General features: G+C 45.5%; 3 protein-coding genes across 4 annotated transcripts; 2 read left to right on the plus strand and 1 right to left on the minus strand.

Annotated features, from left to right (window-relative positions):
* Nucleotides 1–906: 906 nt before the first annotated feature.
* On the plus strand, nucleotides 907–12,812 carry LOC120662132 (cysteine-tryptophan domain-containing zinc finger protein 7-like). Of its 2 annotated transcripts, XM_039941243.1 has the most exons (13): nucleotides 907–1,391; nucleotides 2,505–2,577; nucleotides 2,661–2,785; nucleotides 2,888–3,256; nucleotides 3,358–4,694; nucleotides 5,845–6,248; nucleotides 6,362–8,034; nucleotides 8,141–8,295; nucleotides 8,956–9,113; nucleotides 9,656–9,816; nucleotides 10,824–11,498; nucleotides 11,583–11,692; nucleotides 12,441–12,812. In XM_039941243.1, the coding sequence occupies exons 1-11, from the start codon at nucleotides 1,236–1,238 to the stop codon at nucleotides 11,010–11,012; spliced, it is 4,800 nt and encodes a 1,599-aa protein (XP_039797177.1). In that variant the 5' UTR covers nucleotides 907–1,235; the 3' UTR covers nucleotides 11,013–11,498; nucleotides 11,583–11,692; nucleotides 12,441–12,812. The 2 variants fall into 2 exon arrangements, with proteins under 2 accessions (XP_039797177.1, XP_039797178.1); XM_039941244.1 differs by lacking the exons at nucleotides 11,583–11,692; nucleotides 12,441–12,812 and adding an exon at nucleotides 10,314–10,696 and having other exon boundaries at nucleotides 940–1,391; nucleotides 10,824–10,997.
* A 154-nt stretch (nucleotides 12,813–12,966) lies between these two features.
* Nucleotides 12,967–15,457, minus strand: LOC120662133 (pentatricopeptide repeat-containing protein At4g32430, mitochondrial-like). Its single transcript, XM_039941245.1, has one exon. It carries the CDS (start codon nucleotides 15,397–15,399, stop codon nucleotides 13,153–13,155), a length of 2,247 nt encoding a protein of 748 aa, XP_039797179.1. The 5' UTR covers nucleotides 15,400–15,457; the 3' UTR covers nucleotides 12,967–13,152.
* Nucleotides 15,458–15,524: 67 nt separating this feature from the next.
* LOC120662134 (protein SRC2-like) lies at nucleotides 15,525–20,439 on the plus strand. Its single transcript, XM_039941246.1, has 4 exons — nucleotides 15,525–15,665; nucleotides 16,278–16,335; nucleotides 16,481–16,624; nucleotides 17,846–20,439. The coding sequence occupies exon 4, from the start codon at nucleotides 19,365–19,367 to the stop codon at nucleotides 20,286–20,288; it is 924 nt and encodes a 307-aa protein (XP_039797180.1). The 5' UTR covers nucleotides 15,525–15,665; nucleotides 16,278–16,335; nucleotides 16,481–16,624; nucleotides 17,846–19,364; the 3' UTR covers nucleotides 20,289–20,439.
* Nucleotides 20,440–21,352: the final 913 nt, after the last annotated feature.

Raw genomic sequence — 21,352 nt, forward strand, 5'->3', positions numbered from 1 at the left:
TGCTATTTTTATGGGGGATACGGTGTCACATGTGAAGTTGATGTTAATTAAACTTGCGAGATGAAGTTAGAAAGTTGTAACCGAATTATGACCGAACGTATAGTGGTATTGAATCATAGACACATAAAACTCAATAATAATATTTAGTGATTGACGTATATATGGATCCATAATATATGAGCTTTATATGTTAATATTTCAATCACAATGACTCGAAAATGTTTAACCACCTTATCAAATGGAGAGACACGCACACTAGATCCTCTCCTCGTTATCTGTAAGCAAGGAAGGACCGCCTAACAATCGAGTGCTCTTGTGCACTGCAAATAATTTAGGGGCTGTTTGGATTCTGATCAACACTCGCCACTGCAAATAAGTTATAGTAATGTGTGGAGAGCAAATCGGCCGCCACAACTTGATGAAAATATCAACGTGAAAAAGCTGTTGCAGCCTAAAGCTAATAGCCAACCAAGTAGCAGCCTTCCCAGGTGTGACTGTTGTACTCGTGGTGTGTTGAGTTATGGCTGCAATCCAAACATGTCCTTAGATGTATAATTTTAAGATCTACACATTCTATGTATCCACGAATCAAAATCTTTATAACATATACGTAGGTTGTTAAATCTGTATCCACAACTTAATCATCTCCTCCTCGTCACCCCCCAAGCAAGGGACATTCCAATTATTCTCTCCTCTCATTCCCTGCGAAAAGCCGCGGGGAAAGGGGGAAAAAAGGGCGCCGCGGACGAGAAAGAAAAGCATCCCAGTGTCAAGGCGGCCGAACAAGAAAGGAAGGCTGGCCACCGCCGCCTGTCCCCCCGCCAGGTCTACCAAACAGCAGGGGAGGCAAACACAAGAGGGAGACTGGGACTGGGAGAGGAAGGGGGAGGGAGGGAGGCAGCCGCAAAAAGGCTGGCCTGGCTATCGTAAAATCAATTAAAAAAAATTCTCGCGTGCGACGAAACCTCGAGACGCCGAGGCAGCCAAGAGGGGAAGGACAGAGAGAGACAGAGAGAGGGCAAAGCGAGGGAGCCTCCCGTCCGAATCTCGCGATCCCCAATCCGAAGGTCTCCGATTCGCCGATTCGGCCGCGGCCGGAGGAGAGATCCCGCCGATCGGGGAGCTCAGGGGCTCGGATTTGAGCTCCTACTCGTGGGTCTTGCTGAGCTAACCTCGGCGCCCGGGAGCCGCCGGGAGGTGGGTGGTAAGTGGGGTGGGCCCGGCGGGCCGGGTGGATGCTGTCCGTGAGGCAGCGGCAGGAGGATGCGGCCGGCCGCGGCGGCGTAGCTCAGCTCCGGGGCGGCATGGACGAGGACGCCGAGCTCGAGGAGGGGGAGGCCTGCGGAGACGACACCGCCTTCGTCGACCCCGACGTTGCGCTGTCTTACATTGTGAGTTGCTCTCGCCTCCTCCAGAAATGTCGCGGCCTCGTCTGCTTCGGCACAGCTCTGAGCTGCTTGCTGCTATTGCTTACTAGTACCGATAGATGTGCTTACGATTAGCGCTGCGACTCGCTTCATCAGTCCGATTCTTATAAAGGTTTCGATCTCTTGTGCTTGGTACAATACAAATGATGCTACTTTGGCACTGGAAGCTATTGCTTGGCTGGATCATTAAAATTTGCTCAAATTGTTGCTTTGGCTGAAGCTTGAAGTTTTGCTCAGTTTGTTGGTCGGTTGATGGTTAGGATGCTAACTTAATCAAGCAAGTACTTTGATGATGATGTCTATAATGGAAATGGAAAGACAAACTATCATCTTAGCTTGCTATGGTGTTTGTTAGGTATCACTGCTGATTCGGCTGGTCTCTCTCTCTCCTCTCTCTCTCTGAGATTACACATAACCCTTTTCATTTTGGGGAAAAAAAAGAAATTTTGCAAGCCCTAGTGTTGGAGGGTGAGGGTCCAGTCTCATCTCTCCTCATGTTTTCCGTTTCTCCTCCCCTCAGCTACAAGGCCACAGCCATGCAGCTATAATTGTCCTACTGAGGTAGTTTGTACAAGCCTTTGACGGTGGGATCGTTTGTTTCCCTTTTTTTTTTGGATTGGTGGTTCCATAACGCCGTTCAGTCTACAATGGCCCCGTGCGGCGTGCGTTACTGAAATCTGTCCTTGTTTTGGGCTTAACTCAATACCTTCTTCATGTTTATACACTTGTAACTCCAAACTTTTAATATTCAATAAATGCTGTATATAAAAATTCTGTTTGTCCAGAAAAAGGGGTAAAGATAAAGAAAAGACATTAATGGTTAATGGTATATCTTTGACCAAATTCGGGCAACAGCAGCACACTTTCTGGTTTTCTTGAAAAATGACATATCCAGGGTAATGAAAGGATAGCTGTAACTCGAGCCTTGCTTTATGCAGTTCCCCACATTTAGGGTGACTAGCAGCTTGAAGTTGCCAGCAAGACAGCATTTTTGGTTTAATGATATACTGTATGCCACACCAGCAATCAAGTTTGCAGTAACATTTCTTCATGTGCCATGGTTTGCATTTATTTCAGGATGAAAAACTTCAAGATGTACTTGGCCATTTTCAGAAGGACTTTGAAGGAGGCGTCTCTGCGGAGAATCTAGGCAAGGAGATTAAACAGTTGCTGCATCAGCTTGATTTGGGTTCATTCTAGAAAAACATTAAGCAGAACTCTAATCTTTTACAGGGTCGAAATTTGGTGGATATGGCTCATTTTTACCTACGTACCAGCGCTCTCCTCTTCCTCAAACTAGAAGTCCACCTAAGGCAGCAAGTGTTACCTCAAAATCTCCCTCTTACCAGTCTTTTGAGGTGCCTAAGTTTGTTTTGGCTGTGATCATCTACTGTTGTAGAACAGTGTTATCATGAACATGCACTTGTTTGGCATTGATGATGCAATGATTTATAATGTAGGGCATTTCTCAAAACCCTTCGGCTGTGACAGTTCCATCTATCCCACAAAATAATGGTCCTGTGGTGCCCTTTTCTGGTGATTCAAGTAAAAAGGAAACACGTCCAATCACAAAGGCTGAAAGGAGTTCTGGGCATTCCGGCTCCCATGATTCTTATGGGCCATCTAAATCTAGTGACCAGAATAGATTTAAAGTCCGGATAAAAGTTGGTTCTGATAATGTTTTGGCAAGAAATAATGCAGCTATTTACAGTGGTCTGGGCCTTGATATCTCTTCACCTTCATCCATCGAGGATAGCCCCGATGGATGTGGGAGTCTCTCCCCTGAAGTTAATAATGTTCCACATGAATCTCCACGAACCATTCTTCAGGTAAATTGTTAATGGTACCCACAAGCTGTCTATACTTGTAGTCCATTATCCATAGTTCAACGAGTTGATGACAAATTTTATTTCACTATATGATCGAGCAGATCATGACATGCTTTTCAGTTCCTGGAGGCTTCCTGTTATCCCCTCTGCCAGCCAATATCTTGCAATTGACAAAGAAGGTTTTGACTTCATCAAAGAAGTGGGACTCACATGTGGACATAGAAAATGTACAAGAAACATATGAAGGCCATGTGGCTAAAAAGGTGAAATCTGATGGTAAGAAAAAGAAACTGTTAGATGCAAAGAATTTAAAGAGCAGAAATGATATTAGTGCAGTTATGAAAAAGGAGATTGATATAGAAACAGCTGCTGGTCAAAAGATCGTATCTGAAGCTCTGAACATAGCATTGCTGTCAGATGCCAGAGCTATTGAGAGAAAAGGCGAGAATCAACTTGAAGATGAGCCAACAGAAAACAACTTGGGCGGAAATAAAGATGCTCGACTGAAAGAACGGGCTATCAAGAGTGACTCCACGACAATCAAAGCGGAACCTGTCAAAGCGGAGGCGGCGGAATGCTTAGAGAACAGTAGTTTTGGTAGTTCAGAAATGGACTTTTCAGCAGCAAAGGGAGAAGTAAAACCCAAGATAGAGAAGGGAGAGACCAATTTAGAAGAAAGGAATACAACTAATGACAAAAACCTAATATTGGATAGGAAGCAAGAAAAGAAAATAAAACCTGAGAATAAATTTAATGGCTCTAACTTTGAAGGCAGCAATGTTATAAATGAAAGAGCTCCAGCTGTTTCCCGTAGCATGGGGAAGATTTCCGGTAAAGAAAGTTTACCTTACGACACAAATGGGGAAAATAACTCCAAGAGTGAGGTCAAAAAAATGCAGAGAGAACAAAAGATCAATGCATCAACATCTTCTGATTTCCTGGAGGAAGAGAAGCACATTCATTCTTCTGCTGCAGTTAAGGAGAGGAAAAATGACATGCAATCCAAATCTAGCCATACTGGAAAGAAACCCAAAGCAAAATCACATAGAGATGCTAGGGACAACTTACCCGAAGGATCTTATGTAGGCAAGGAACAGGATTCATTGGAGAGTGAAAGTGGCCTTGGAGAACCACGGCCAAAGGAAAAATCTCGGAAAAATGATAGCGAAAGGGACTCCGATATGCCTGGTAACTTGAGGAGGGAGATTTCTTCTAGCGTAAAGCATGACAAACATGCAGCTTCTGAGGAGCAGAAGATGCAGATACCTCCACCTGCTACCATATCAACTACGAATGCAGCTCCTAGTCTTCCAGCCCCAGTTGTAATAGAGGAACATTGGGTGTGCTGTGACATATGCCAGAGATGGCGTCTCCTGCCTTATGAGATGAATCCTTCAAGTCTTCCTAAGAAGTGGAAATGTAGCATGCTACACTGGCTGTAAGCTTATGTCCACTCATAATTTCATATATCGTGAACATTCTATATTTCCTGCTTATACTTCTTTTGTGATTGTTTTACTATCCTGTCCATTATTTCCGTTGTCTAACAAGGTATAAACTAGATAGCATGTAGCCAGTGTCGCCTTACGTCCTTACCTGTTTGGGATTGGTTAGTTTGATGTGTTTAAACCACTACAGTTGTATTCCCTCCGTCCCAAATTATTAGTTTTTTTTGTCTTTTCTAGATACATAGATTTTGCTATGCATATATCTAGATGCATAACAAAAACTACTCACGTACAAAAGCCAAAACGACTAATAATTTGGGACTGAAGGAAGTATTAGATATGGGTTTTATTTTAGTCAAACTGAACACAGCATACACATTCTGATAAAACACATGATTGGAATTTTGGTAGATCTGGATTCTTGTGCCAAATTGCATTGGTCTATCAAAGCAGTTATCCAATGACTCCCTTTGCTATGTTCAATTTCGATATTTCTATGAATTGTGGTGAACCATGAATTCTGATAGTTATATCGTTTTCATATTTTCAGTTTCGATGCTTTTAGAGATATTAATATGTTATAAGTTTAAAAGTTCACACATTAGACTAAAGGCTAAACAATCTCCACTTTCTTGTGTCAGTAACTGAGTATCTTATGTACAGATACCAAGGAGGCATAGAATCTAATGAAAACTTTGTGGAGTTAGACCGTGCTTTCCCCTATAAAAGATGTATTTCAACCCATCTCAATTTTTTGCACCATTAAAGGTGTTAGTCACCACCTAGATTTAGTCATCTTCAAGTCAATTTGGGTGTCTGTTTCATCTTATTTACAATCTCACCTTCCTAGTCTGGTGTGGTTCCTTTAATTAAAATTTATCAAAATCCTTGTGGATAATTGGGAGACTCTAATAGCTACTCATCATATATTGAAGGTTGGGGGCATATATCACACTAAACACCTTCTTGGTGGTAGGTTTAGCCTAATTATATATTGTAGCTTGTGTTGGTATCTACAATATCTTGAATTTTTATCTAAGGTGGTATGCTGCGATTTAAGAGCAACAAAGTATTCTCTATTTCATCTTAATGAACAATAATGATTTCTTGCTGAAATTCCGTTGTTTGGAACTTTTACAGGCCTGGGATGAATAGGTGTGAGATCAGTGAAGAAGAGACTACAAATGCTCTAAATGCATTATATGTCATGCCAGTGCCTGCAAATGGTATTCCTAATGGTGGTCATCCCCATGTTGCTTCAGCAGGACTAGTGACATCCAGTACTTCCAATTTAAATGGACACGCTGAGCAGAGTAGGAAAAGAAAAAATGCTCTGAGTGATGGAAATTATATGGCTGAGGGTTCTCACCAATCACAGGCTTCAGGTCATCCAGTGAGCAACCATCATACTCCTAATAAAAGTAAAAGTTACGCTGATGGTAGTCAGTATCCGATCGAGAGAGATTCTGTTAGCAAATTGGTTGACCCAATTATTGAAAAGAAAAGGTCCAAGAGCAAGCATCACAGTAGCTATTCTGATGGAGGTTTTATCCTCTTCAATCCTTATTATTTCAGTTTTACCTGACATAATATTCCTTCCCCTTTCCATACCTGTTGTGTCTATGCATTGCTGACATATTTTCTTGATCAAATGTAGGAGATCTTGTTGAAAGATCTAAGAAGCATTCAAAAGTAAAGAGCAAGAGAGACATGGATCATGATGAATACAAAGCTTCTAAGAAAATTAGGAAAGAAGAGCGGAATCATTTTGACAGAGATAGGCATCCTGGATACAATTTAGCTAGTGGAGATGTTCCTGATGAGGCCAAGGCTTTGCCTGTGAAGACAGCAACCTCAAAGGGTTCTGGTGAAAGGAGTGATGTTTCTTCATCAAAGCAAAAAAATATTTCACGGAATAATCGTCTGGAAAATTCCAAGAAAGCTAGATACGAGGATGTGTTTATTCCGGAAGATGAGAACAAGGAATATTTTCAGCAGTCAGATGTACAAAGATCAGATTTGTCTAGTAAGAAGAGAATAGTGAAGGAATGGGAGGAGAGTCAGTACAATTCAGTAGCTCATGTAAGCAAAGGAGCTACAGCAAACACCAGCTCTGCTATCAAGGAAATACATAAGGATCCAAACTTGAAGGAGGCAAAGTTGAAGTCTGAAGAACGGTTGTCAGCGACGGACTCCAAACCAGGGAAAATTCAGCATGCTGATCAGATTTTGTCTTATGATGGGGGGCATATGAACGAGTTAGTTGAAGACAACACACTCTTTCGTGGTAAAAGAGGTCCGCCGGAACTAGAAAGTAACCTTTGTGATCAGACTTTGGACTTGGGTGAACCTGCTCCTAGTGATGTGGCCTATGTTCAGAGTGCAGCTGTAACTTCAAGTTCTTCGAAGGCTTCAGGCTCACAAAAAAAGAAGCATAACACTCAAGCTACAAAGACTTCGCCAATTGAGTCTCTTTCTTCATCACCACAGAGAAACTCTAACATTGATAAGGTCCCTCATAGTAGAATCTCAGGTAAGGATGGGTCTCTTAATGCTAACTCAAGCACCACGCCAAGCATGGTAAAACAACTAAATACTGAAGTTGGCGTAGCAGGCAACGATCAACGGGCTAGTGAACCTGTTTTGGTTGGTTCTTCTCGAAGAAAATCTGATAAAGATAACGGACCGGTTCAATTAACGCAAGGTCATGCCTCTGATGGTATTAATTTTGAAAGGGGTTTGAATGATGATCTGCAGCATGAATCTGGGAGGAAGGATTCCAATGTGAAGGGCTCCCATATACCTAGGGGTTCTAACCATTTGCATTCTGGTGACAGAAATAACTATCATACAGATGGCCCTTCGATGCAACCAGGAAAGCATACTGTTGATGCAAAGACATCAGTGTTGGATACTAAAGGTGATTCGGGTGTGCATGAATATAAGAAAAGCACAAATTCCCTTCAAGATAGAAATGGATCAACTCATTGTCCACCAGATGGAAATCCTGTGCTAGGTTTGCCATCTGGAAAAGAAAAATCATATCTCAAGAGCAGCAAGCAAGATTCACAGAAGCCTAAACCCCAGATGGGCTCACCTCCGAAAGAAAGCAAATTTGATTCCCACTCTACTCCATTAAAACCTAATGGGTCAAAATTGACTCCACAGATAAGACAGTACAACACTGAAAATGGAGGGCGACATGGCACTGCAAAACAAGCAATTCCTAGTCCTGCTCATACCTCTAGTCCAGCTAGGAAGGATAATACTTCGGCTGCATATGCACTCAAAGAAGCCCGGGACTTAAAGCACAAGGCTAATCGTTTGAAGGTTGTTCTCTTTAGTTTTGCTCCTAGGATGTGATGTCATGCTTGTATGACTAGTCCAGTAGTGTGTTAGCTTTATCTTGTAGGGTTCTCACCAATTTTCTCTGCAGGAAGAAGGAAAAGAACTTGAAAGCACAAGACTCTACTTTGAGGCTGCCTTAAAATTTTTGCATGTTGCATCACTTTTGGAACCTCCTAATTTTGATGGTTCGAAACAAGGAGATGCAGCCCAGAGCATGTATTCAGATACTGCAAAACTTTGCAAGTAAGCTCCACTAATATATGCGATATATTGTTCCAGTGTTACTTGTACTAGGCAATTTCATTTCCATGAAAGGAAGCAGGATCATTAGATTAAGACAACTACTTTCTTTGTGACCTCATGTACATGCAATGCAAATGCTTCTTTAGCAATTAGCAGCATGACTTGTTGTTGACATATTTCTGTGACACATGGTGCACCCTCCAACATTTGACCTTTCGATCTGTAACCCCATTTTAGGCTGTGTTTATATTTTCCTTGCAAGTGCAAGCACACTGCTTGACAAACCAGCTTGCATTGCGAATAAACCATTGGCAGTGTATCTCCCAGGTTGTAAATTGGATTGTTGGACCTTTGAAGTGCTTCTGCATAGCCTGACTTGTATGGGTAGTACCACTTGATTAACCAAACGTATTCAAAGTAAGCTTATTAGCTTGATAGTATTCACTGTGTAGTTTGCATGCTAGTTATATGTAGATGCTTAAAATGATGCCTTGGTGCCAAATGTTGTTCAGTTGGACCCAAGCCAAATTGCTGCAATCATCATTGCCTTCTCTAAAAAAGTTTTAGTTGATACTTCTATCAAATTATATTCTATGCATTTGGTTTTGTTTGATATTGTCAAATTTGGTTGCAATATTAAGTGTCCATTTGATTCTCCAGCTTTGTTGGTCACGCATATGAAAAATGCAAGAAGATGGCTGCTGCTGCTTTAGCATATAAGTGTGTTGAAGTTGCTTATCTGAAGGCTGCATACTACAAATACCCAAGTGCAAACAAGGATAGACAAGTGTTACAGGCAGTTGTACAGACTGCACTAGGTACTTGATGTTCCAAATGAGGAATTTTAGTCGTTATTTTCCATTGTATGATTTCCAATACTGTAAATTTCTTTATAAACTTACATGATTTTCTAGTAGGGTACTTCAAACCATTATCTTAGTCATACATAACAAATGAGAATATTATCAGTTCATTTAAGCCACTTAAGCACGGTGAAAATGATGGAATTGTGGATACACTATGCAATTCTGTGGCTATGCTGGGGCTAGATCTTTTTCAATTATCAATTGATCATTCTGCATCTAAAATAGAATGTAGAGGTCATGCCAGAAGGTTCTACTTATGGATGCATTGTCTGAGCTGGCATGTCATCCTCAAAACGTAGACTTTCGAAATATGTATTGTATCAAAATTGGTTTATATGGGATAGAGCAGTAGTTTCTCTTGTTTCTGGTTATTTTGGTCTGCGTGACTTCTACTAGGTGCTGTTATTTCTTGTCTGTTCTTTTTTGTTGTTTCTGGTTGGCGTTGTATCGATTTTCCTTTCTCTTTTGCTTACTCTTGATCATAACTTTTGTAGGTGAATCACCATCATCTTCAGCCTCAGACATTGATAATTTAAATAACAATGGATTATCTAAGGGCTCTTCAAGCAAGGATGCTAATTCACCACAAGTGACTGGGAATAATTTGTTGCTCGCTGCTCGTAATCAACCACACTTGATGCGGTTACTAGCTTATGTAAGTTGTTAAAAATCCTGATAGGCAGTCCAAACATTTGTCCTCAATTACAACATGCCTTAATTTTCATTGATTCAAAGATAGTCCGTAACCTGTAGACCATGCAATAAGATGTTTTGTTAGTATAGTTTGCCTAGTTATCTATTATAATTTGTGTTCAAGTCTTCTCAACTGTTCATGATTCAATAGGAAAGTGCTCACTGCTGTTTGATTGCTGGGGTCCTTAATTTACTGCTGCATGTTACTACCATGTTAATTGGGTGGAATGCACCCATTTTGTTGCATGCATGCCCGATTGTGTTTTATTTTGGATTTGTTTTTTCCATTGGAAGTAGGTTACTCAGTATATCATATGTAGTTTCATAGCTAAATGAAATAGATACTCTGAATTCAGAAATGGCCTTAGAAGCTTTGTTATTTCTCTTCTGCCAGGAAGTTGAACCAGTGGTTTGAATTTTTTTTAATCGTGATTGTTTGTGTGACATTATTTGTTGCAGCATAAAAGTGGTCTTAGCAATTGTGGACCTTGTGATTGTTAGGATGGTGAAGCAGGGTTTTGAATTAAGTTTCCTAGAATGTTTTGCATCCTATGCTGGCCACTTACAAGTTCACCAGAAGTTAATAAATTAGGAAATTGGATAGATTCTGGCAATTTTGAGCAACAGTTCTGCTTCTAGGTGAGAGTCCAATTCAATTGTGTCTCGGGCAGTACTAGTGGCTTGTTTAGCTGGAGGAATTACCTTGTTCTAGGATGGTTTTGTTTGTCCTCTCATGGGTTAATCTGAATGGCATGACCTTATACCTTTTATTCAACTGCATTGTGGCCATGTGGAATTATATGGGACTGGATCAGTTCATACCATTCCTCAAATCGGACAAGGTTAGGCATATATCCTAGGACTTCCCGTTACTCAGAACAACAGCTCATACATTAATGTATGCCACTTTCAATGATTAATATTCTTCAATTCTTTATATGGGATCTAATGTTGCTTTGGTTTCTGCAGACAAATGATGTCAATGGTGCATTTGAGGCAACTCGGAAGTCACAATCAGCAATTGCTTCTGCTGCTGGCACTCATGAAAATGGAATGGACGGTCTTTCTTCAGTAAGAACAGTTCTGGATTTCAACTTCCGAAGTGTGAATGATCTACTAAGGCTTGTGCGGATTTCAATGGAGTCTATCAGCTGCTGACAAGTTTAGAATCTGGGAAAATGCCATCAGTTGAACCGTCCTGTGGATGTGCAAACCAATTTTAACTTTGTCCTTGACGAGGTAGCATGAAGCTGAATAGTTCAACAGTGCAAAAAGCATGGGTCTTCTCATTTCCACGCGCTGGTCAATTTGTACAGAAACTGGTCTTCTTTATTTTTTTATGTCTCCCAATTAGTATACATAGTTCCACATCCACTTGGATGATTTGGTTTAGTATGGGACGCAAATGAAGATGAGCCTCGCGCGGCTCAGTGCTTGTAATAGTTTGGAGGTAGGAGGAGGCGCTTCACTGCCTGCAGTTGATAAGATACGTCGTTATCGGAAAGCGGCTCGTTGCTGAGCGTTCTCTTTCTACATGATGTAAATTATGTGGTTCTCTGTCAAGGCTGGCTTATGGCTGAAGAGTCAGTATCATAGTTTCCTTTGAGCAGTAGAAGATGATGTGTTGCCACGACAATTTTGATGGTAACTCCCATTTAAGCATAACTGAAGTTTAATCCTATTTTTTAAATGCTACTCCTTGATGTTACTATCTTTATTCTTGAGCAGGGAGAGGACAACAAAGCTAACTAACTGTGCTAACCAACAAGACGGCTAGCAGTTTTTTTTTCTTTTCACCCTTGCCATGATGCCATGTCTTCTGGATAAAGTTCATGCAGGTACCTTTACTAATACTGTGTTTGTTATAATCTGGATTATACATATCTATGTTTGCTTGTTCCTGGAAGTAGTGTCAAATGAAATTGAGTTCTAGAACACTGAATATATCTCCTGATGGTGCAAAAATGGAAGTGACCAGTAAGAGCATTTGCTGATACTACTCACTCACTATGATACATCGACATATAGGGTCTTGTGCGACCTTGAATTAAATCATTTGATAAATGTTTCCTGTCACTGAAATCAGAATTCAACAATGACATGTTTCTCCAATCTGTATTGCTTTCTTGAAAGAGGTACTATCAGTATAGTTACCTTCACTTGGTTTTTTAATGTTTTATGCAACTTTTGAGCTTCATTCTTGATTCTTTTTTTCATTATTTTTTAGGACCTTCAAATTTTGTATTTATGATTACCTTCTCTCAACTCTACACCTTAGTTTTAAACACTTGTATTTTCCTTGTATTATTGTGTAATCTGATGTCCATTCATATATGAAGCTTTCTGAATTTGCTTACTTGGAAATATTTTGGTCCTGTGGGCATCTAACTGCATTAAGCTAGTATTCTCTCGTGCAAACTAGATGCCATTTTGCAGAGATTGTTTTAGTTCACAAATGCTAGACAATTTTGTTTTTCCGAGGCATCCTATTTCACTAAATGCCTATATCAAGCATTCAAGCTCAGGGGTGAACATGTCAGTGCGATCATGTCTACTAATGTGGTGATCTTGTATTTTCTTTTGCAGGTTTCATATAAGAAATCACTTGGACCATCAGCCTTGTATGGATGTTGTACAAAGAATTCTAGTGTACAATAGGCTAACCCTTTTTCATGATCATCAATACCAACACTGTCACTGGCACATGTACATGTATATATACAGACACTAAAGGTGGAAACATTTGTTACGACGTGCTGGTGCATGTATGACGCCTTTGATTCCGCCAAGCTTTTTTCTCGTTGACCATTCATCAAATTTTGTTGCATTTAGTTGTTTCAGATAGTGTCTAGTACCGAGAACTTGTTGCAGAATGCAAAATAAGTTCCATGTTCTGTACAACTTGTAGCATAACTTAGATTCAGTTCGTTGAGTAAAGTGGTGCTAAGTTTCAGTTCATTGAGTGAAGTGATGCTAATTTCTCGCCGAATTTTCACTATGACATACTTCTGCTGCAACATTCGGATTGGGTTTTGCCTTTCACTTTTGCATCCCGTATTGTTAACGAGTCTTATCAACATGTAATTACAATCTGGACTCGCGAATCCAAAGGTGGTTGAATTTTTAATTCCCTTGTCGCTTTGCAAATGCATATATCGTGGCTTTTGTGAACACTATTTAGCAAAATAATCCATATATTTCGTCGATGGCCAAAGTATGGTCAAAGATTTGTCATAACTTGAATGCTGCATCTCCATGCATAAAAAATGTGCACCAGCTCGACCAATTGATTCAGACATCAAACAAGGTATTCCATCTCGACCTGCAAATGGTTCTTCAAAATTTTCATCTCCCAGCCTAGCCACTCGGCCATTCTGTATATCTCCTCCGTCCGCGGGTGCGACGAGTCGTCCGACGAGAACTTGTGCAGGTGCAGCGAGTCGCCGACGGCGCCGGCGTCCACCCAGCTGAACCCGACCTCTTTTTTCACGCCCCTCTCCCGCATCTGCTTCCGCACCCTTGCCACGGCGCCCCAGTCGCCCTTCTCGGCGTAGATGTTTGACAGCAGCACGTAGGCACCGGACTCCGCGGGCTCCGTCTCCGTCAGCACGCCGGCGACCCTCTCGCCGACGTCCGTGTTGCCGTGGATCCTGCAGGCGCCCAGCAGGCTCTGCAGGGCCGAGACGCTCGGCCCGGATGGCATCCGCAGCATGAGTTCCTCGGCTTCCTCCAGCCTCCCCGCCCTGCCTAGCATGTCGACGACGCACGCGTGGTGCTCCGGCCACAGGTCTGCGCCGTGCTTAGCGGCCATCGAGTCGAAGATCTCCCGGCCCAAGCTGACAAACCCGCTGTACCGGCAGGCGGTGAGGACAGAGAGCAGAACCACTCCGTCCGGAGCGACGCCAGAGCGTACCATGTCGTTGAAGAGGCTGATGACGGCGTCGTAGTTCCCGTGCTTTGAGTTTGCCGAGATGATCGCTGTCCAGGCAATGAGGCTCCGGTGGATGGTCTCGCCGAACGCCTTCCAGGACTCCTCCAAGCTGCCTCGCTTCGCGTACAAGTCGATGAGAGCACCGGAGATGTACTCGCTGGTGCCGAGCCCCAGCTTCAGCGTCTGGCAGTGGTACATCTGACCGTAAGCCATGGGCACCGTCTCGACAGAGGTCACTGCGCTGAGGACACTTGCGAACGTGGTCTCATCGGGCTTCATGCTCTTCACCATTAGCCAGAAGACCTCAAGGGCGTCCTCACACTTCTCGTTCTGGGCATAACCAGAGATGAGAGCGTTCCAAGCGATGATCTCCGGGTGAGGCATAAGACTGAAGACCATCTTCGCATCATCCATGCGCTGAAGCTTGGCGTACATGGTGATGAGGCTGTTTGCTGCTGCTGCCTTATCGGACAAGCCGGTCTTGAGGCATACCGCGTGGATCATCTGCCCTTCCCTCGCCGGGCAGTCTCCTGGCATTGCCGACAGCATGGACACGAAGGTGACCTCGTTCGGCGCCACCCCATCTCGCCTCATGCCATTGAACAGTGAGACGGCGTCCTTCCCGTCCATGGACATCACCGTGGTCCATGAGATGACGTCGCGTTGGTCCATGAACTTGAAGAGCTTCCAGGCGCAGTCGGGGGTGCCGCACTTATAGTACATCGCAATGAGCACATTGCCGATGGAGACGTGCCCCTCGACGCCCAGCTTCACTGCAAAGCCGTGGATTTGCCGGCCTAGCTCGAGTTTTCCCATGCCGCCGCAGGCGGGGATGACGCTGCAGACTGATATCCGGTCAGGCCGCGCACCGCCGTCCTTGAGCATCCGAAGGAACACCCGGATCACCTCAGCCGGGCAGTCGCCTTCTTGAGCGAGTCCGCAGACCATCGCGTTCCAGGAGACGAGGTCCCGCGCCGGCATCTCGTCGAACACCTTCCGGGCCGCGTCGAGCGACCCACCCCGGGAGTACGCCGTGACAAGCGCATTGCAGACGAACACGTCGGCGGCCTGCCCGGCGCGCGACGCCAGCGCGTGCAGCTGCCGCACGAAGCCGAGCTCCCCCCGGCCGGCGGAGAGGGAGAGCGCGACTGTGAACGTGACGGCGTCGGGCCGCATGTCCCCGGAGCGGAGCATCCGCGCGGCGAAGGCGAGCGCATCCTCGGGGTCGGGGATCGCGGTGAGGATGGTATTGTAGGAGCTGGCATCCCGCTCGCGCGCGGTGTCGAAGACCCTGGCGGCCGCGGGGAAGGAGCCGGCGCCGCCCGCCTTGGCGTAGCGCGCGACGAGGGAGTTGGTGACGGCCGCGAAGGCGTCGAGGCCTGAGGCGACCGCGAGGCCGTGGAGCGCGGGCAGGGTGTCCGGGTCGGCGCGTGCGACGGCCGCGGAGAATGCGATGGGGGAAACGGGGAGCCCGGCCAGCAGGCGGCCGCGGAGGGCGGCGAGTGGCGTGGTGGCGCTGGCGGTTGGCCGGCGGGGAGTTTCAGCGAACGGGTGGTGGGCGGCAGCGGTGGAGAGCGCGTGTGATTCGGGCCAAGGCAGCCGCCGCGGTGGCATCTAGACTCTAGAGAGTAGAGACGGCCGGCCTGGTTGGATTGGGCAGCACCACCTCCCCCAACTCAAACGGCACGGAGCTCAGCTGAGCTCTCTAATAAAATTCCACGGGCCGCTTCCTCCCTTCCGCCTGCCGCTCTCCCACAAATCTCTCCACGACCCCGGCCATGGCGTGTGGGCTGCTCCCGCAGCCTGCAGGGGCCGCCTCCGCCTTGTGGCCGTGCCTCCTCCTCCCGGCCCCGGCTCCTCGTCGGAGCTTCCCCAACAAGGTACTAACCACTATACCTATCGTACTATTCGTCTGTTTTCGTCGAGCAGGTTGGAGGCGGTGGCTGATAATTGCTGGGTGCGATGTTGATTTAGTTCAACTTAGAGTGGATGGCATGGTCTCGGGAATTTAATTGTGCCATCGGCTTGTTGAACTTCTGAAAGTTTAAGCCACGACCATGATTCCTGGCTAACTGGGTCTCAAATGATTTTGGCTAATCTCTGTAGCTCAGGATATGCTGTTAATGCAGTACATAGGCGAATTTTTTGTTTTTGTTGGACTGAATTCGTGGAGTCCAATCGTCCAAAAAGTATGGTTGATGCCACAAAACATTGTCCATCTTGGGTATTGCTTACATTGTAGGATCGATTGGTTGGAACACCTAAAATTACTCCCTACTTGCCATTTTACAATGCTAAACCATGCCCTGTTCCGAACAGTCGTTTTGGTTTCTGTGTTCCTTGTACTGTTCTGCATATGGAGCTTGTAGCACTTATCAGCATGTCCCGTGATAGAATACTAAATCATGTTGCTATTAACTTCAGAAGCTGCAATGCGGTTCTTCCTTATGTCTGAATTCTCAATTTCTGTTCTGATAGTCTTGCGTTCACAGGTGCAGCTAAATCAAGTTCGTTGCATGAATCAGTTATGCTGGAAGCTACCTTTGAGTGGTAAGCCACTTTACTCTTCAGTCATCACAATTTACAGAACATCAGTGTCAGGATTTTTTTCTGATTCAACCTTTGGGCTCACATCCATCATCTCTCACTTCTTCAAAAACATCCATCATCTCTTAAAATGAACTTGTGTTTGCAGCTGTCGAGTCACACGGATCAAGGAACCTTATTGGTTGCTTACATTCAGACTCAGCTGCAGAAGTAGCGGGAGTGAGTAGACATGCACATGTCTTCACTGCTCTGAGTGATGAATCCATGATGTGTTGCGTGGATTCGGTCCCAGGTGCGCTTATTGTTATTTCTGGCTATTGGACTGGGCCCGATGCGGATGATGGTTCTGGTAGTGTTGAGGCCATGCTCCAAAGAATTGCATGATGTTTGCCATTGTGGTTAACTATGGTGATTTTTTCTTGCATCTGAAGATAACCTGTAGCCTACCCCAACTTACTTGGGAAAAAAGGCTATGTTGTTGTTGTTGTTGTTGTTGAAGATAACCTGTATTAAAGCATCAACTGGACCGCATATGGCTATACCTTGGTTCATTAAGATCTGTATGTTTTTTCCTTGGGTTTATAAATTGTTTTTGCTATTGCATCGCTGTTTTCAGTGCACCCAAAGCAAAAGTCCTAGAGATCCTCTCGTTAGTTCAGGGGAAAAAAAATAAAGGACCTGCATTGGGTTATTTTGGTTTGCCCCCAAATTAGAAGGATGTACATTAATCAGACACCCTTCGCGGCATCTTGCTTGACATAAGAATATTAGACAATCATGTTATTGATATCTTGCATGTCCATCTATGCATCCTGTTGAAGTGTAGTTAGTACCTGTGAGACTGACACATCAATGTTTGAACATCATGTCAGGCATCTGATGCACAGGTTTAGAAATCCTCCATTAATTACAATGGCTCTATCCACCACTCAGAATCTTTATATGATATTTATGTCATTCATTCTTTAAAAACAACAATAATTCATGTAAGGATATAATCGCGACTCGTCCAGTAGAACTTTTGAACTTTGAGATTTTTCGGCATACTGGCGTCGTGCTTGCAGGTGCGAGGGCATCATCCGATCCTTATGCTAAAACAGTAAATAGTATCAGGCATTTGGTGTAAGTTGGGGGAATGATTTTTCAAAGGGAAATGTGTTGGTACTTATTAGTATACCCTAAATGTAAATCAGGTACTGATGAGAAGATTCGAGTGTAGCTTCATCCATTTCTTATATAGATAATAGATCTGTTCTTCATTGACAGGTCTGTGGTTATGATTGCGCTTCTGTTTCAATTAGCTGGAAAAGTGCATGTAGATTTCTTTTAATCTGGGAAGAAATAAACATGTGCGAGAGAACTAGCACAATCTTTTGTGAGAAGCTGCCTAATCGTCTTATACAATTCTTGCAACAAATTACCGATGATGCCTGTATTCGTTGCAATTCCACTTGAACAACACGAATCCTTTATTAGCATCCCATATGATGTTCCCTGATGCTTCACTCTCCAGGAACAACTACTGGTCAATCAAGAGCCACTTGAAGCCAATCAAGTGCCAGTTGAAGCGTAGACCGATCCACTGCTTCAACTGCTCCAGCTCCCGATGATGATCCAACCAATCTTGGATCGAAGTCGAAGAATCAATTCCTTCCAATCATATCACTCAGCAAAGGTTCTATCATATCCCAGTCCACTTAACCACATGCTCCCTTTGGCATATAATTCTTTTATAACCATGCACTTTAAGCCATCAACTCATCGTGTGGACTCAGTATTTTCTGATCCTTTAGATGTACAATAGTAAAATGTGAAAAGTTACAAGGCCGGCCTCAAGCCAAACCTAACATACCAAAGCGGGATTATAACTTGAAGGATCTTGGTACCATCTTGCACCCAAGCAACCCCCAAGCGACATTTGTTATCCAAAAGATCTCAATAAGAAAGAGAGGCCACTTCTTAGCACTATTTGCCACTTCCAATGCCACATTGAAAGGTTGAGCAGTAAAGCAGCTTGAAAGAAAATGGTACACACCCAAACTCGCATCTTTCATCAACAAGGAAAGGCGAATAAACCATAGAGAAAGGGTGAGCTTTGCCAGACAAAGATATGGTCTCATCTTCTGATCAAGCTGAACCGCACCATCCGGTAGAATAGGGCAAGCTTTAGACAGACCATGATTGCACTCTACTGGAGCATTGATCCTTCAAGCTGCTGAGCATCAGATGCCACCCATGCCCCAATCAAGGGCTGATATGATGTGTATATATGTATGTGAGGATCTGTCTGTTTTTCGTTGGATGCCTTAGATCAGTCTTTAGGTTTGAACTGTTGAGAGCTTTCTACTTAAACATGAAAGTTGGTGCAATCGTCAATGAAGCTGGTAGTCTTGTGCCACTTGTGAAAAAAAGAATAAACCGTGCTACTCCCTCCATTCCAAATTGTAAGTCATTCTAACTTTCTTCGAGAGTCAAACTATAGTTTTATGTTTGACCAAAATTATAGAAAGATTACGAAGATTTTTAGAACCAAATAGATATACTATGGAAGTATATGTAACAAAGAATCTAATGATACTTATTTGGTATCATAAATGTTGGTACTTTATTGTATAAACTTGTTTAAACTTGAAATATTTTGACTCTCCAAAAAAGTTAAAATGATTTACAATTTGGAACGGAGGAAGTACATGTTATTAGATGAGGTGGCACAATCCCACCGGCTTGTGTACCTACCTCCTTCGGTGGCCGGTTCAGTGAAACCAGAAAAATTCCATTCAAAAGTAGAAAAGAAGAAGAAGAAGAAGAAATTATATGCCGATGACTTATTCAAAATTTGAAATGAAGCTCGCGGCGATCAGGGAAATATCCCTGCATTCCTCCTAATCAAACATGGAGATTATAGTCGTTGGAATCTCACCATGACTACTGATGGCGCCCCTTCAGTCCACCAGCTATATAAACAAGGTGAATAGCACGCCAGCTTGATGAAGCCACCATCACACAGTTAAGCACAGCCAAGAGAGGTGAGCATGGCGTACAGGGTGCTGGAGGTGACCCTCCTGTCAGCCAGGGACCTCAAGAGGGTGAACCTGATCTCGCGCATGGAGGTGTACGCCGTGGTGACCATCTCCGGCGACCCGCTGACGCGGCAGTGCACCCAGCCGGACCCCTACGGCGGGCGCCACCCGTCGTGGAACACCTCCTTCCGGTTCAACGTCCCGCCCACCGCCGCGACGGCCACCGGCTGCCTCCACGTGCTCCTGCGCACCGAGCGCGCCCTGGGCGACCGCAACGTCGGCGAGGTCATCGTGCCCCTCGCCGACATCCTCACCGGCGGCGGCGCCGAGTGCGACCCCGGCCCCCGGCCGCCGCAGCTCGCGTCCTACCAGGTCCGCAAGGTGCACCGGTGCGAGCCGCGCGGGATGCTCAACGTGTCGTACCGCCTGGGCCCCATCGTCGCCCCGCAGGCGGCGCCGCTGGCGAGAGCCGACGAGGCGGCCGTCCCCTACGTCGGGTTCCCGGTGGCGCGGTCGTTCTACGCCCCGCCTTACGCCTACCTGCCCGCCGCGCCGGCGCCTGCTCATCCGCAAGCTGCCGGCGGCCACGACGCCATGGCCGTGCACCCACCTACACCGTCTGCGGGGGCGATCAGCACCTACAACTCACCGCCTGCCGCCGCCTATCCGCAAGCTGCCCCCGGGCATGCGGCGGCGGCGGCGTTGCCGCCGGCGAAGGGAAACGGCGGCGACAGGATGGACTTCGGGGTGGGGCTCGGCGCCGGACTTGTGAGCGGCGCGATCAGCGGGATGCTGGCGGGCGACATGATGTCCGAGGCGGCGGCCTACAACTACGGTTACCGCGCCGGGTTGGCCGACGCCGAAGCCGGGGCGACCGTGTACAAGAACTACTCTCACGTTCGCGGCAAAGTTGAAGCAAATCGGAAGGTGGTGTGATACGATCACGTGCATCGATCGAACTGCGCGTGACGTGTTTGTTTGCACCCAGCACTTGTATGTACGGTACTGTATTAGAGACGTACTTTATGATGGGCATGTAGTAGTCACGTACTAATAAGGACAGTAATGAGTCCTGGTTGACCACGCACTCGTGCACGTCGAGCTCTGGTACGATCAGCAACAATTCCATTGCCGCCGCTCGTCGTGACGTCGTCGACGAGATGGCAGGAAACGGCGCCAGCCGACGGAGAGTGTGTGAGCAGCATCTGCGCGTTGGTCCTGGAAAACACGTTTCTCTTGCTGCCCTGGCGGACTAATTCTGTACAGTGATATTGCTAGTACTTTACTTAGTTTCGGTTGCTACAACTGGAACAAAATAAAATGTCTTCCTTTTGAACTAACCCATGGAGAACCCTTTAATCTTTAATCTGATACCACCAACTGGGATTAAAACGTTTAGTCCGAATTGGTAATGCCAACTAGTACTAAAGAGTTTGTCTCTTTAATTCGGGTAAATTCCTTCATTGGCCCTAGAAAAAATTGTTTACTAATGATCCTTATTTGGCACCAATTTTATTTCCTATCCCCTCTATGACCCTACAGTTACCTCCGTGAGCCACTTCCGTTTGTTTCTTCGGTTGCCGTGAGAGTTCTGGACGGGCGTCGGTGTTAACTGGTAGTGGAGAAGGCACATGTGCGAGTCACGACAGCAGCACGCGTACCTCCGCCGTGCCGCACGACCTGCACGCGGCCGCGGCCCTGCTGTTGGCGCCGCGTGCCACCTCCCGCTCCTGTTCGAAGCAGCAGGACTACGCCTCCTCAACCTTGCCCTTGACGCACGGCGGCGGTCGTAGGAGCCGCTCCACCATGGCGCACAAACCCGCCGGGGCGTCCTCGTGGCCACTGGCGACGCATCCGCCTCCGCGAGCGCCTGCTGGAGCCGCTCGCCCGCAGGCCGGCCTGCGCCACCCGCAGGCGTTGAGCCACCGATGCGCCCCACCGTCGACCGCACGGCGTGCTCCTCCTCCTGCTCCTCGTGGCTGCTGGCAAGACCCTGCCAT

The sequence above is a fragment of the Panicum virgatum genome, chromosome 2N (assembly GCF_016808335.1).
Source record: "Panicum virgatum strain AP13 chromosome 2N, P.virgatum_v5, whole genome shotgun sequence".
NCBI classification, from domain to species: Eukaryota; Viridiplantae; Streptophyta; class Magnoliopsida; order Poales; family Poaceae; genus Panicum; species Panicum virgatum.

What these genes read in the sequence shown, in the direction of transcription:
- LOC120662133 (XM_039941245.1), bottom strand. Translation starts at nt 15,399, where the DNA reads ATGCCACCGCGGCGGCTGCCTTGGCCCGAATCACACGCGCTCTCCACC.
- LOC120662134 (XM_039941246.1), top strand. Translation starts at nt 19,365, where the DNA reads ATGGCGTACAGGGTGCTGGAGGTGACCCTCCTGTCAGCCAGGGACCTC.
- LOC120662132 (XM_039941243.1), top strand. Translation starts at nt 1,236, where the DNA reads ATGCTGTCCGTGAGGCAGCGGCAGGAGGATGCGGCCGGCCGCGGCGGC. An exon ending in CGTCTCTGCGGAGAATCTAG is followed by an intron (nt 2,578 to 2,660) that starts GCAAGGAGATTA and finishes AATCTTTTACAG; the next exon opens with GGTCGAAATTTGGTGGATAT. An exon ending in CAGTAGCTATTCTGATGGAG is followed by an intron (nt 6,249 to 6,361) that starts GTTTTATCCTCT and finishes GATCAAATGTAG; the next exon opens with GAGATCTTGTTGAAAGATCT.